The 17,247-nt window shown below is 37.3% G+C and overlaps 1 protein-coding gene across 1 annotated transcript; it reads right to left on the bottom strand.

Annotated features, from left to right (window-relative positions):
• Positions 1-12: 12 nt before the first annotated feature.
• Positions 13-1,230, bottom strand: LOC149573208 (uncharacterized). Its single transcript, XM_089812120.1, has one exon. The coding sequence runs from the start codon at positions 1,032-1,034 to the stop codon at positions 177-179; it is 858 nt and encodes a 285-aa protein (XP_089668246.1). The 5' UTR covers positions 1,035-1,230; the 3' UTR covers positions 13-176.
• Between the last annotated feature and the right edge of the window lie 16,017 nt (positions 1,231-17,247).

Raw genomic sequence — 17,247 nt, 5'->3', positions numbered from 1 at the left:
CAAACTACTAAATTAATAAAACAACCAAAATTATATAACGTCAGTTGCACAGATGTTGCATAAATATTCTGACATAGCAATCCAAAATATTTAGCGATGGTCAAAGTATTAAGTTACAAAATTAAAATGTTCTAATTAGTAATTCAGCAATCAGTAATCATTCCCAATTAAAATACCTAGTGATGGCAAAACTTTGCCATGCGTAGCTGGAGCTCTTCTTGCAATAATGCTAAATGTTTGGAAGCAGCTTCCATCTCAATAAGTTGTTGTGCTCGCCACTTGTGATCAAGTATTTCAACTTCTGCTTCGCTTAATGATGGCAACTCTCTCTCAGACCACATTCTATTGTACTCTTTCCGAGCCATTTTCATCTGTTTTTCTTCTCTCCTCGGCTCCAGAACAACAAATTTCTTCCTGGCTCCTGCATCAACAACTCCCTCGCTCGCTTTCGCTGTACCAAACATCTCCTCATCGTCTTCTTTATCTCTCCAAATTTGGTAGGAGAATTTAAACAAGTCCCCTTCGTGCGCATTTTTAAACCCAACACAACCTAAATTCTTAAACTTATCCGTAGCCACTCTAAACTTATTTCGGAGACCCTTATACTTGGTATAAAGCTGCTCCTTACTGTACTGGTTACTTAGATCTTTATTAACGGCTTCATAGAAAGCACCCAAATTTTTAGGCAGAGCCTTACCATTTTGGCAACACGCGAGAAGACTCTTCAGAAACGCAGTCTCGTCCTCCGGACTCCAAACAGCGGCGCCTTTCTTTGCAGACTTCTCGGCTTCTTTACCCTTGCTCCTACTCTCTCCCTGCGCCGCTCTCTTCCTCTTCTTTGAGGAGGGTGCTTTGCTGGCCCCTTCTTCTTGGGGCTCCCTTAATGGCCGCTTCACGGAGGAAGAAGGTCCCGATGAGCTTCTTCTCACCTCTTTCGTTGATGGCCGGGTAGCCATTTTCTCACCATCAGACGATGACTCACTAGCCGTAGCCGTAGCCGCAGATGAAGAAGAACGCTCTGACGACGAAGCCATTTTCTGTGACCGGGACTTCTCCAGTAAAATTTACCGAGTGCAAAGCAAAAACTAAACAAAGAAATTGCAGAAGAAGATGCGGGGAAATACCAGCGGGTCGAAAAAAGCGGGAGGCAACAAATCGTAGGACGATTTCCGAGAGTAGAATGGACAGAGTTTGCGTACGTAAAAGCTTAATAACTTCGCGCCGTCTAAATATCAAATTAGAACGCGTGTTTCGTATCACCATCCACCCCCCGTCCGAATACTTAATTAGACCATCCGCAAATTCAATGGCCTTGCGTGGAAGATGGGAAAACTTTTATCATATTTCCGTAGGACGTGACATCTATTGCTTATATTAATGCCGACTAATGTGAAATGAAACGGATAGATTGTTGTACAAATTTTATGATTAACCTAACAATGGTATGTAGCTTTTATGTTGTTAAAGCGGTTACTTTATAAATATTTGTTTTCACCTAAACTTTTGCACATTAGTTTGCATCGGAATGTAAATATTAACCAAAGTTTTAGAATTTATTTATTCAGATTTTCTGAGAATATTATTTTTTTGTAATTGGTCTTTCCTAATTTTGCTAGAGTTTTTATTTATTTTTCATTTCAGAAATTAATAATTTCTCTAGAACGAAGTAATGGAGATTCCACAGGAGACCGTATATCAAGGGCTCTCGCGTGCAGGCCTAGAAGGACGGCAAGAGGAAAGTAATAAATTGAAGATGGAAAAAGTTAAAAACAGGAAAACATATGAATACAGAAATTTTTGTCACTCTCATGTAAAAGAGATTCACTATCCGGCAAAATTCACGGCAACTGACCAAATCTGGATTTGCCATGAGTAATAGCAAGTCACTGCTGCGCGTTTAACCGAAAAAAATTGAATGCGGCTGTACAATGAAGTATGCCAATGGTTTGGTCAATTGTTTCCAAATGATACGATTTTCGGTATTTTAAAAATTAATTACTAGTGTGATAGAAATTAATAATTTTAATTTAAAATTGTGATTTTGTTATTTTTGTTACTTTTATGAAATTTGCATTAAATCTTCAAACATTGTATTTTCCATTTACCAAGTTTTTATATTTCTAATTATGAATGCTTTTGAAAATATATTAATTTATTTCATTTCATAGTTTTTAGATTTTATATACTCTAAATATATAGAGTATTGTATATTTAAATGGCAGGTAAATGAATTTAGTTAAAATTGATTTTGATGATGACAAAAACTAATTAATTTATATCAATTAATTCTTATTTTATGTTTATATACTTTATGAAATTTGATTTTTATCTTTTACATTAAATCCTATTTTATAGTAAGCTAATTTTGTGAATGTTGTTTCCTTGAGCAATTTCTTATTTTTGTTCTATCTCTACGTTTGTAATTCTAAATATTAACTTTGTTCTCATTTTTTATTAATTAAATATTATAAAATTTATGGTGCATTTATACTTTATTTGGTATCAAATTACCAAGTGTAAGTTTAGGTTTTGATTTGTTCTTTATATCTATATTTAAACCTACTTAATGTAGAGTTTCTATTTATTATTTTCCCAACTTATATTCACTTGAACTCTTTTTTAATATTTAAAGGCTAATAGTATCTACAATTGCTTTGAAATGTTATACCAATTAAAGTGGTTAATGTAAAAATCATGTGAATAAAATGGAGGATGAGATCCTTTGATGATAAAAGTGAACTAAATGTCATAAATACTAACACATGACATCACAGTTATAGACTGTGTACTTAATCAACTAATGCAAAAACATGATAGAGTTTAGTTAGCCAATTTTAAATTTAACTATTAACAAGCTTGATTGTTAAGCCTACATCTACAAGGTTGAGTTCATGGCACAAATAGTTGGATTTGGGTGGATATGAACTATACTAGGGTTAGCATATGAATATTTGTATAATAATTTCAATAATATCCAACAATATTACAATACTTGTGTAAGGATAAGTTGGGGATAAATATGTGGAGTTTATGTGTGTATATAGGGATAGACAAAGGCGATGAGAGTGAGCCAAACACTATGAAAGACAAGATCATTTTCATGTGTGTACATATATTAAGATACTCTTCCAAAATCGGAACAGAAATACATGAGAATTTTCATAGAGATGTAAATTTTAGCTTATCAATAATGTTGTGATATTGCTATCAGGATTTAACTATGTGATTTTGGGTCAAACTCATTGGACCATGTTTCATGAAAAGTGATTCAACATGAATCCATCTCTCATGAGAATAAATGGAACACTTGACACTCATTGGATCTAGGTGATGCTCACAGGGGTGAAGCACTAGGACTTCCTGGGAGGTCACCCATCCCAATACTACACTTATCAATAATGTGTTATTTTTCAATAATGGGTTGAACTTCAAAGTCTTTGCAACACAGTTACATGGAATCATCTTTTACAACTTCTCTTCTTGGACTCTGCCCAATTCCCTCAAACTTTCATAGCATTTTTTATAGTCAAATCTAAAATAAAATTGTTACAAATAACTTTGCAAATAATATCCACACGAGATCAAAAAATGTGTGTTGGGTAAATATTAATTGCTCTTCTATACTATTAATTTGAGATTTTATTTTCAGTCATGTAATATTTTATTCTAGAAGTTTTATTCTTGTTCATTTCAAGTTTATGAAATTCAAACTATTATATTTTATGTCATCTTAAAATCTATTCATTTGATGAAAACCTCATTATAATATTTATCTCTAGTTTTCTTCCCCGTCAAACATATCACTCCTATCGGCTTATTGTTGCATGTACAAAAACGTGCAACTACTAGTATTATATATATGAGCTTTACATATTAAAAAATGTATGGTGAAAATAGAAGTACAGATCTTGCAAATTAGTTGATAGTTAATTATTCGTAGTATTTGTAATTTCATACAATTTAAAATCTAAAAAGACTAATAGGGTGAAGATTGCTTATGGCATGTTCTTATGCTAAGGAAAGAAATTAGGCTTACTTTTTACAAGCCTATCCATTGTTATTGTTAAAACTCAGGTCCTTCATATTCCATAAATTATCATGAGAGTAGTATGATTTCATTCTTTTCTCAAATAACTATAGAATGTGTGATTTTTATGGCATATTTTGGTTTAATGTTTAGATTTAAACTTGGTTGCACTCTTTATTATTAAAAAAATTTATATAAGTTTATCTATTTAATAACACTGTCAAAAATTAATTAATTATCAATAAATATTAATAAACTTTTGTTTTAAAATGAGAAAGTGTGTATATTTGAAATAATTTAAGATAAATTTTGTGAAAAAAAAAAAAAAAAAACAAAATTATATTTTTAAGTTGATTTATTAGTTTCCAGTAGAAATAAAATTAGGATCATTGAAGATATGAAACATTTATTAACCATTTTGAATAGATTTGAGTTGCACCATATTTTTCAAGAGGGAAATGAGGTGGTAGATGGGATTGCAACACTAGGATTGAACGTGCAAGGTCTACGGTGCTGGAGAGAATTTAGAGTCTTACCAAACTTGGTAAGATCTTTAGTGAACAAAGAAATTAAATCATGGCTAAGTTTAGTTGGGGGAATTCTTTGATTAATAATGACAACTCGTTGCTGAGTGGGTTGATGAGGTGGGGACAGTACGGATAGATGGCAAGGTATGATGAAAGGGGTACTTGTGATTATAATTTCACATGGTTTGAAAGGGAAAGGATATCAAAGTATGATACGGGTGTATTTTTAATTATTTTCTTATGCATGTGATCGTACTTGGTGCTAAGTAAAAGTTCAAATTTCAAAGGTTTGGGTTTATTGGGAACGATGGAAAAGATTGGGGTTGGGGCAACGACAGTCGACATGTGACAACTAAGCTTAGATGTGACTGCATTGTTAGTAATTGCCTCTGGTTTTTTATAATAGAGAGTATTCTAGTGAAAATTGTTGAGATGGGTGGTGATCTTCTACACATTGAGCCTTCGATGATCGAGGATAGTGCCCATAAACCAATGGTTTGGTATATGCTTAAAGAGGGAGGGTTTATCCAGTTCATGAAGGCACTGAATGGATATGATGAAAGTTGTTCTTTGTAATTTGTTAACTCTTGGGAGGACAGAAAGGTTACTATTAAGGGTATTTCATTCCATATTTTGAGAAAATTATCTCTTTGGCTATGGGCCTTGCAATGAAGGGGAGAAAGTGGCAAAAGGTGACTAGGGTGGTTGATGAAGCTAGCCTAAATCATTTATTTCTAGAAGGTGAAGAACTCATTCATAATAGGGGAGGGTTTATGAGGGAAAAGCTTTCAGGGCCTTGGAATGAAGTTTTCCTAGTGCTAATGAAGTACTCAACACTTGAAGGGAGGTATGGTGTTTGCTACTACTACCATTTCCTCTTTTGAACCATTTCTGTCACTGTGATCACATTTTATGTTACACAATTTGGTTGATACGGTTGTTGATGTTAAAGAAAAAATGAGGAAGGGCATAAATTATTATTGGATACAATTATCCAATTCTGTGTTGTCTTTTATGTTACACAAATGTTATACAAGTCATCTGTTAGCACTTACCGAGCTCAATTGGTTTGCAAAAAGATTTACAATGTCTACCGAGCATTCTCAAACCTTACCTTGTGCAGATAATTGTTACTGAGCTTTCAAGGTTAACAAAGGAAATTTAGTGTCTACCAAGCTTACTTGGTCATCAAAGGAAAATGTGGCAAAAAATAGTTCTTACCGAGCTCTCATGGTCAGCGAAGAAAATTCAATTCTTACTAAGTTCACTTGGTAGCCAAAGGATTTCACAGAATTTGCAGTGTTAACCGAGTTGAGATGGTTAACTCAGGAAATTGTTTCTGAAGTAGTGTTTACCGAGCAGAGTCAACTAGTAAAGGAATTTTTTAATTAATGATTTAATGCTTAATTATTTTAAGTATTATTTCCAGCCGACTATGGTAATGATTATAGGTGATTATAACTTGTAATTGAGCCGACTTGATAATCTAAATGGTATTTATGAGAGGTCAAGTTGCGAATTTTAAGTGTGATGAATTTGATGTGATATGAATGTGAAGGTGGACTAATTATTGTGAGAGTGAATTTTGAAGGATGATCAGAGATCATTAAGGAGTAGCAAAGCTACATTTGATCAAGGAGGATCTAATGGTGCATAATAGAGATATGTAATCAGCAAATTTAGTTGCATCTTATTCAAGTCATTTCATTGTTACTTTCTAACCATTGTAGCAGTGATTCCAAAATCTCTTAATAGAGTTGGTTTAACAACCATTTTGCAAATCCTCAAAAAAGGTGACATTTCAATTGAATTGTTCTAAAGACCTCTAACAATGCCACTCCTAACATGGTGAATAAATCCTCTAATAGGGTCACACCTAATAGTGTGTTTTGTAAACCTTTAACAGGGTTGGCTCCTAACAGGGCTCACTTTAGAAGAGTGAAAATTTGTAGCTAGTTACTTGGTGGTTTTTCCCATATTAGGTTTCCACATTAAATCCAGTGTCTCTTTTGTTCATGTTATTTACTTTTGCATGCATGTTAATAATTGTGAATGGTTAAACAAGTTAATGTACCAAGTTACAACATTTTTCTATGTGGCTACCGACTATCAACAGTAACTTGTTTGACATCTAAGGGATATTACTAGGCCTAGAGCCCCTACCCCACAACCTTCTCTTAGTGGGTCCCCTGTGGAGAGGAAGATTTCCCCTGGTAAAAAAGGGAAGTTGGAGAAGGGTAAAGAGAAAGAGTTGGAGGACTCTGAAGACAAGGGAAGAGGTCGTAGGAGGAGCTCTAGCAAAATTGCAAAATCCAATGCTAAAAGGAAGTTGAGGTTTGGGACCTCAGGGGAGGAGGATTCTGATTTAGAGGAGATGACCCACCCTAAACAAAGATTAAAAGAGAAGACTTCTAATTATAGTGGGGGGGAGGGGGGCCATGGAGGAGGAGGAGGTGGAGGTCTTCGACTCCTCAATGTCTAGCTCAAGAGGTGTGACTAAAGGTGGGAAAGAGACGACTCATGTTTTGGCTTCCATTGTGTTGGGGTGTGTGGGAGAGAGTGTATGCCCTAGAGGAAAGAATTGATATCCTCACGCAGGACTAGTTCTTAGATGTGGAGGAAAAAGTTCCCTCCCCTATGACGATGTCCTCACCTACTAGGGTTATAACCAATGATAATGTTATCTATAACCCCTTGTTTTGTAGGAAGTTGCCAAGGATTTGGTGGATGGTAATCAACGCAGAGAGTAGCAGGTCCCTAAGGAGGCTCAAAAACTAGTTGACAAAGAGCTATGGGAGAGAGTGTATGCCCTGGAGGAAAGAATGAGACTTCTAGCTAAATTCACAATCAAGGTAACACATGTTGCGGCTACTTCTTTGCACTTGTTGAAGGATAACCAGGAGGGAGATTTAACTAATGAAGATGAAAGAATGTTGTTCAACTTCTTGGAAGAGGACTAGGACAACATCATCCTTAAAGGGAAGGATGAGAAGAAGCCTAATTAGGGCCTTTTCCTCTTTGTTTTCTATGTTTTTAGTTTACAGTTTGATGAACTCTGCTACTTTTAAGGTGGTTGTGCCTTGGTTTATAAACTTTTATAGTTTATGTTGTTATGGTATAGGCAATAGTAGTATGATGCTTGGTAAAACTCTTATTTTTATCTTTTTGGGTGATGTTTTGTAATTAAATGCATTAGAGGGTAATTTTGTGTGGTGGTTATTTGTTGGTTGTTGACTAGTTTGATTTCTATAAGGGCAAGCCCCCTTTTATTGGTTTCTTTTTAATTCAAAAGCAATCTTCTCTCAAACTATAAATAATATTGTTAATGATTAACAAGAAATCAACATTTTCTCCCAAAAAATGACATTAAATAGTTTGGGAAAAATGAGCAAGTCGCAAACAATTTCAATAACTTTTCAAGAGGAAGAAGAATGTGTGATAATGTTTATAAATGCAATTGAGAATATGAACAAAATAGGGGCATGACCCGATTGAAATATGTTTAAAATTTGAAGTTGATAGTTTGGTTTTGGGTATTCTATATTATTTTTAGAACAATTATTTTTGGGGAGTTGGAAATTTTATGGTTGTGTTCATAAAAAAGCATAACTATATTGCCCATAATGTGACACAGTAAACGTGACAATAGGAAAACATATATTCGATGGAAAATACAAAGGTTGTAGGCAAAAATTAAGTTGGGATTCAATTTGCTTTATTTTATTACACAGTTTTTTAAAAAATTATCTTTAACTCTAGCATTGGAGATGACTCTGGATATGAGGAGAAAATCAATCAATGTACGGTGCACATCCATTTAAAGTCTAACCAATACAATGCCCTTGTGTAGAACTAATGAAAGATATGAAAAACTTCAAAGAAGAAATGTAGAATGAAAAGAGAAATGGTTTGCAATAAAAAAGGAAATCTATAATATGAGATTAACAAGGGATAATATCGTCATTGTAAAAGCAATCAAAACAAAAACTGGTCTACTTACATGTTTAGGGTTTTGAAACAAACAACAAAGTTCTAACAATGTGACAATTATGGAACTTCTCAGCTAAGTTAAATATGAACTTGACTAGTAGCTGTAGACACCTAAATCTGATTACATCAATAGGTAATCATATTTAGTCATCTCCTAGGACATTATTGATTAAATATTTACTATTTAATTAATTAATCGTCATCCCCTAGTTAATTAATTAATTAAATTAACTGTAGTCCAATTGATAAAATCAAATGATCACCCAAAATCAATTTATCAATTAAATCCCTCTTCCCCTATTAAATTGAATAAATCATCAAATCCATTCAATTTAATTCCATACTCCCCATTTTATTAAATAAATCATTTAATAAAATATCTAAACTCCTAAGAGCCTCCCTAAACCCTATACTAACCCCTAATCTAACCCATTCACCCATACTAACCTCACTTAGCCTCCTAACTAACCCATCCCATCTAAGCTAAATCACTTACCCCCTAACCCCCCTTCTAAGTTAATCCTAATCTCCCTCCTAAACATGTGACAACTTTAAGTATGGGTTAAGACTTGCTAACCCAAACCAAAGTCAACAATCTCATCCTCACCCTCACCCTCCAACATTTATGACACTTACACCTCTTACACCTCCCTTAATGACTCTTACAAGGCATTTATGGAGCCCTTATCTCTAGATCCTCCTTTGTTGACCATCCACCTTACCTTCCCTTTATTCAATCACCCTTTGACAAGTGTCACCTCCCCATTGTTGCTAAACAAGCACAATCCATGTGCTCCCTTTTGAGTGCATCCTGACCCCCCCTCACCATCTCATCATCTTGAAATCTTGGCCCTCCATTTCTCCAACCTTTGGCCTATAAATTGAACCTCCTTCCTTCACAAAATCATACACCTTTCATGCAAAGTTATAATGCTATTTTGAGAGCCTAAAAACTACCAAAATACCATCATAATGCTAAAATCCTTCCATACCTCCATTGTTGAAACCCTCATCCACACCCATATTTGATTATCACCCATCTACTTGGATCTTGAGCACAATGTGAGCATACATCCCCTCTCATCAGGGACATAGCTTTGTCATCATGAGAAGCACTTGACGAGTTTACCATCTTTGGTCTACTTTCCTCAAGTTTGTCTTTTTTGGTCCTATCTTAAATGTTAGTTTTGTTTAGTATGGTTAATGCTTTCCTTAATAGCTAGTATTCAATTTACACTACTAAACTAGGTGATACATTTTGGCACGCCCAGTGGGACCCCGCATTTGGGTCAATCTAATGAGTTTTTAGTTGTTTTTTTTATGAACTAACCAAAGTAATGTTGTTTGCTTGTGGGTTTTTGTAGGTGGTTTGCTAACATTATTGCAGGTACACAAGTCAATCTTTGAGAAACATGCTCTTAGCCATCTAAACATTTTTCAATTTTAAACACTTCAGAACAACTTATTTTCGCGATCTCCCTACCCCAGGAATGCGATCCCACGATCGTGAGAATGCTGCTATTACCCGACAGGAATGCGAACCCGCGATTGCGAGTTCAACATTAATCCCACAAGCAAAAAAACTCTCTGAATTCTCGTCGGTCTTTCATTCTGCGGGAATGCATTAAACGCCTGCAGGATCACTTCTATCTCCCTACAAGAACGCATTTGTTGCCCATCAAACCTACTAGTCTTGCAAACTATTGACCTCTCAAACCCGTCGAAACAGTTTCCCGTAGGAACATGCCAAAGTATACCCGCGAGATTGGTTGTTTGCGAGATCGCTCTACATTTATAAAACTGCGGCCTCAATTTTCACTATCACCAATTTTTTTGTCCCACGTTCCCGCTGACTATTTTCGCATTCCCGCAATTGCGAGATCACTGCATTAACTCGCAGGATCATGCTGACTTTCTGTGCAAAACTCAACTTCACCTTTTCTGCGTTCCCACTGACAGTTTTGCATTTCCGCACCTAAGGGAATGTGTTCTTAGCCCATAGGTTCGCTGTGAGATTTGTTTTGCTCAAAGTTCTAACAGTTTTTCATTTGCAGGTTTTATGCTGACGTGTTTTGTGCAGATTTTATCATCATCAATCATCTGTTGAATGGCTTAAAATTGAACAAATCTTTCTTTTTCATGGAATGAATGATTAGTAATTAAACATTCTGATGAACACTTCATTTTAAGGCGTTAAAGAAAATAATGTGCAAACACTTCAAATTTGGGGCTTAAAATAAACTTCATCAAATCTTGAATGCTTTAAAGATTTAAAACGCTCTTATTCCCTCCTCTTTGAAGCTTTGGCACGCGATTTCCCCTTTGTTGACTCGATTTAATTTTGTTGGCGACGTTACGAAGTTGGAATGAATCTTATATGCTAAACACGTGTGTTTTCAAAAGTTGTAAAGTAGAGCATTAAAGTGTCCAAATAGCAATGAACCCCATGTCTTGCGTGTTTTGAGATTGTGCATTTTCGCGCATCTTAGACTTCTATCTTTTCATGCAAAGTAAGACCATTAAAGTACGTGATGCATGTACCAAAAGTTGTTAGCAAGATCATCCGCAACAACCTAGGAGTGCTTCTAGCTAGTTCATCCACCTCTGGGAAGCGCGTCCCCTTTGGTGAGAAGCTCAAACTAATAAATAGTCTGGCCGATATAAAAATAAGGGGAAGGGTAAACCTTCTCGCTCCATCTCTTCAATTCGGGTGGCATGTTTTTGGGGGTAGTATAAGGTGGGAAAACTTTCCCACAATTTCAGCATGTCCAAAATAGACCCTTAAGTGGATCACAACCAGTAACAACCGTTGCAGAGACTCCACAGACCTAGTTACAACCCTCTTAGTCTAAAGTATCTCACTTTCTTTCATGGTATGTTATTCACGGTGCAACGGAAACAACATCCCTCAAGATTACTCACCATTGTGCTCCTCTGGTAGAGGCATAGGGCCACTTGGGTTTCATCTCCAAGGGTTGTTCCTGCAGAAGGGGAACTTCTATTTGTCATGCCTTCAAGGTTCTCTGATGTGTATCCTTTGTCGATCGACTCTTGTATCGACTCACCTCTTCAATTAGAGGGAAATATTACACTAGAACCAGGAGACATCAAGCTGTGGGCTGTTGAATAACATATGACAATCAAATTCAAACTTGTAGGGATAAAGTGTGTGTTTGAACTGTCTTAAATTGTGCTCAAGGCCTGTGAAAACATTTGTTGAACATACACAATTTAGTGGTTACTATCAAAAAAATCATTTTGCTAAAGAGATCAATTGTTTGTATTTCTCAAAGTTGCTTTGTCCTTTGAGAAATTGTTTGCTCATTTATCCCTGTATCAAAAGAAAGAAAGTTTCACCTTCGTCATTTCAAAACAACGGTTCTTAGCAAGTCCATTCGCAACAACTACTTGTCTCGTTGGTCCAATTTGTCCATTTGTTTCAAAGCGATCTACTTATTCCCTCAAAAATCACTAAGAAGAACCTAAGTTATAAATCCTTTGTTGGCCCAAAGTCTTGCTCTTTTTCAAAAATACTTTGCCATTTACCCTACTTGACTAAAAGTATCACAAATTTTACCTTTGAGAGACCTCACCTTCATATGTAAGAAATGGTTGTCAGCAAGCCCACTCGCAACACCGTACTTTTAAGTTTACCTTTTTCCTACACTTATTACCTAGAAAATACCCCACAAAAGTCTAGTTACCAATGAACCCCTTTTTGCTCTAAAAAGATCCAACAGTTTCTCTTTTCAATATACCTTTTGCTACTAATCTACTTGACCAAAAATGACACAATTTTCCTTGCCTAGAAGATAGTTAGCCAAATTCATCCTGAAAAAATCCAAAACTTGCTATTTCTCAATTGATTTATGTTCCAAACCAAGGTCTAGAAGGTATACTTAGCATAGTCACTACCTCTAAAAACCCCACAGTTGTGATTTAAATCCTTGGAAATATCTCATGTCAGGCCATCCCAAGACTAAGTTTAAGAAGGCTAAGCTTCCTCAAATACGAGCCAATAAGGAAATCAAAGCAGAGGATAAGAAACATACCCCTAACCCTAGGATTGCCAAATTGGATCAAATTGAGAAAGACGGAGCTGAGGTAGCATTGCAAACTGAATGAGACTACAAAATCCAAAACCTAACCCTTTGACGTGGTGTTAATATGAGCCTTATCAACAACTCTATTGTTACTCATTCTGATTAGTTCCTTCCTTTTTCCACACACTTACACACTTATAGGTTTAGTCTCTCATCTAGGAATTGCATTATCCCATTCAAACATTTGAAGTTAGACTATCTCCTCTCATCTTAGGTTGTTGAAGCAAAATCCTCCACATGCATTGATAAAAATCTTAGCATCTCCCCATTATATTCTCACTCACTTAGAAAGCTTTTTGCATCACATCTCTCATCATCCTAAGTATCCTTGAAACACACCATTTGCTAGAAACAAAGTTGTCATTAGTACCCAACATCACCTTGAGCTAAAGGTTAGGGTCACACTTTTTGCATCACCATGACATTTCCACATTCATATTTTAGGAAAACACAAGTCTCTTGCACTTAGCACCATATCATTTAGACTTCCTTAGTATCATACATCCTTAGTATCATCCCTCACAACATTTGCATCTTTAGGAAAAGCATCCTTCCATGCCACCCACCACACGTTTTGGAAGGAACACACAAAAAAACAAAGATATGGATCCTAGTCATAGTGGTAACACATCTCGAGCTTAGCCGTACTCTGTAGTATCCATGACACCATCAGACCCACCACCTCAAATCCCAGAAGAACCAGGATCATCCATAGATATTGAGGCTTTCATGAACCAACCAGGTCACGCTACCATCGTAAATGCCATCATAGACCACAACAAGGAAACCATCATGGCAAATTTCTTACGAGATAATGTTGGTGTCTTTAAGTTTGGACGTCCACCACCTATCGACATAACAAATCCTACTCACCCATTGTTTAGATGGCAACCACCTCAGGTAGAACCAGTAGACCCAAATATACCCTCGACCCAAGTGCTAGTTCCCATTCCACAAAACACTCAACCCATTCTCACTCAACCATTAGTGCATACTACATCTCAACCAACCTTAATTATACCATTTGCATCTGTTTCCACCACTCACTTTTTCACTCCACCAAATCCCCCGTTTGCATCTAATAGCACTACCTTTTTGCTTCCACCACATATCACATTTAGTCCATTTGCTACTCAAATACCACCATTAGGGTCCAATACCTCATCTTCCATCCTCCCAAACATCACTATTAACCCCTTTGTAGCTAGTCAAAGCTCTTTACCTACATTTCCTTTGGGACCTTGGAATGTTACCACCACATGGGGCCTTATCACCAGTATCCCCTCTAGCACTGCAATTGTATCCGCACCTCAGGCACTGTCATCTACCACTTCACATAGCTATTCTCTCCCACCCCTCACCAACTATTTCTCCATGCCACCTCTAGGCAATAGCCCAAATCCACCGCCACTATAGTTCCCTACAGTAAACACTTTATTGCAAATTAACTACCTTGTGCCTGTTCCAAATTAGTCCTACTCTCAAGTAGGTGCACAACCCACATATATTGAGCATGGTATATATTCCCAGAGCATAGCACAAGCATTATTTGCATTACCACCATTTCAGCCGTAGTCTTCACATTAGCAGTATGCCCAAGCACCCACATAGAAATATCTCATAGGGTAGCAACCTCATAGTTATCTACCACACCAACCTCAGCAGATGCAACAGTATGCACAACCCACATTCCAGCAAACCATAGCATCCACTCCACCAGTAATGCAAACCATTTTTCCACAGACACCATATGGTCATCAAAGTTCTCCATATCACGCTTCAGATTCTGGCACGTATCTTATACCGGGGGCACCCGCTTCCCCACCTATAAATTCTAAATGGGAAGAGATGAAAAATGCTCCCAAAGCCCTCAAGGATGGGATGAACACCAAAACTTTCAAATTTGAAAATGATTGCCCATACCCTTTTGATAGAACTATCACATTGACTCCATTTCCTAAACATTTCGAGATCCCCAAGTTTGAAAATTTTAGGGGGAAGAGTGATCTAGTCACACATGTTAAGGAATTCTATATGCATTGTTAGGAGGTAGCTTATAATGATGTGTTCCTCATGCAGCTCTTTCCCAAGAGCCTAGTAGGGCCATCCTTGGAATGGTTTTTTCGTATCCCTCAAGGTACTATTAAAACTTTTGCAGAACTTTCTGAGGCCTTTGTTGCTCAGTAGACCCATCTTGTTGAAACTGAATTATTTGTAGTAGACCTCGTCCACACTAAACAAAAAGGTGGAGAAAGCCTTGCAAAATACTTGCAACACTGGTAGATCCTCACAACAAGGATCTCTTGTACCATCCCTAAGCGTCATCTTGTCAAGATGTTCATAAACAACACACACCCTAGCCTCGCTCATCTTATGGTTATGAACTGTTTACAAACATATAAGGACATCAAATAAAAAAGAATGGGCCTCGACCAAGGCCTCATTAAGGATGGTGTCATCAGATTGTACAAAGAAAACACCTAGGACCGCGGTCCGAGAAATGACAAAACCTGATATTGGAAGAAAAACAAGAATACAGTGATAGATGGTGCCACTGACACTCGACAGGTCCATATTGTTGGGGTGGCTACCAATGTTCCCACCACATTTTGCCAACAACAAACTTATCAACAACAACCCCCTATATATCACCAGCCACCCATGTAAACTCATCAGCAAATACCTATTCCTCACAATCAAACTAATGCTATCACACTGTTGGTAGGTAGTAAACCCCATGTTTAGAGGCAATCACGAACATACACCCCATTAGGGGAACCTCTTGATACAATCTTCAAAAAATTGGCCAAAGATAACCTTGTCTGTTATCCACAAATGCAACCCTTGGAACCCAATCATTCTAGAGCATCCTATTACAAAGATAATGAATATTGCAAATTCCATTGTGTCAAAGGGCACACTACCCTTAAATGCATGCAACTTAAGGATTACGTACAAGACCTCATTGAACGGAAAGAGATCACAGTGGGGGCACAACCCTCACCTAATGCAAGATTAATGATGTATCAAAATGCTTTCCCTCCTCACAACACGAATCTGGGAAGGGCACCTGCAAACCCTCCTGTTAACAAACCTAACAATGCGCCAGGTAAACAAGGTGACAATCGAGACACGTCTCAGAATTATACCTCAACATACTTAGACTATGGTAGCTTAATTGGTTACATATCACAAGTTGAACCATCTGTCAATGTCATCAATATCAAAGGCCCAGACACTCAGTGTGTAGTTGCTACCCGTCGAACGCGACTCAATATAGTTGTTCCACCTGTATCCACACAAATCAAACCACCATCAGCACGACCAACTCCATCTCACGCATCTCCATCAAAATCACCTTCACTAGGGCCACAATACAACATCTTGGAACACCTTGGAAACACGCCGGCCTAGATCTCCATCTTGAATCTCTTGCGGACAAGCCCACTTTATCAAGAGATCCTTGACAGTACTCTACGTGAGTCACGCGTCCCCTTTGACATAAATGCCACTAAGTTTCGCAACTCGGTTGGCCATCTTTCAGCCTCATGTGCTTTATCCTTCAAAACCACTGATATCCCAGTAGTTGAACCTGATTACATCCTCCCACTTCGCATTGCTGTCATGGTTTCTGAATTTGCAGTTAAATGTATCATGATAGATAACGGATTAGGTCTAAACCTATGTACTCTAAAGTTCATCAAACAAGAAGGATATACTGAAGTAGATATCATCAATGAGGTGATCACCATCAAGGTATATGACAATTTGGAGCGTACTACTGAAAGAACCATCTTGCTCCCTATCAGAGTCGGCCCAGCCACTCAAGAAACACTCTATCACGTAGTTGATCTTAATCTTCCATATAACATCCTCCTTGGTTGCCCATGGATTCATGCCATGAAGGTCGTCCCATCCACATATCATCAGTGCATCAAATTCTCGCATAATGGAACTGAGATAACCATCCACACAGATCCTAAACCCTTTACTTATTACAATGCGGTTGAAGCTTCATACACCAATCACTATCTTGGGATCGAGATTGGCACCACCATGGCTAGCTCCTCTGGCACCTGCCATGATTCGAACACCATGTTAGCCTCCACTCTCTCCATAGTTAAGATCAACTACCAAGGTTGTGGCGAGTATAATCTCATCGATGCTTTTTCTGTTGGTGCTCTACCACTTGATCCACATACTCAAGGATGCTCGACACATCAAGGGTCTATACTGAAAACCACCTCTCAACTCCACCAGTTGGGCCCTACCATATTTGTTACCAATGGTATCCTTGATGGAGCAAAAAATGCACCAGACATTAACACATGGCTATACAAAGAGCCACCTCCTAAAAGTGAAGCACTTCTTGATCGCTTTAAACGGAAATATCCTTGGTCACATCGCTTGGCCATGGAGCAATGGGATTATCAAGGAGGAGGTCTAGGCTGCCAGGAATCAAGTATGAGACAGCCTGTAGAAGCACACCAAGGATAGAAAACTAAAGGCTTGGGCTATGGACTCCCTGCAACTAGGGGCACTACAACAAAAGGCCACGCCTTTATGAACATCCAAAACACTCTCGTTTAGGTTGAAGACA

The sequence above is a fragment of the Cupressus sempervirens genome, chromosome 2 (assembly GCF_028749045.1).
Source record: "Cupressus sempervirens isolate cs-2001-9-10 chromosome 2, ASM2874904v1, whole genome shotgun sequence".
Lineage (NCBI taxonomy): Eukaryota > Viridiplantae > Streptophyta > Pinopsida > Cupressales > Cupressaceae > Cupressus > Cupressus sempervirens.
This window is presented reverse-complemented; position numbering and strand designations above follow the sequence as displayed.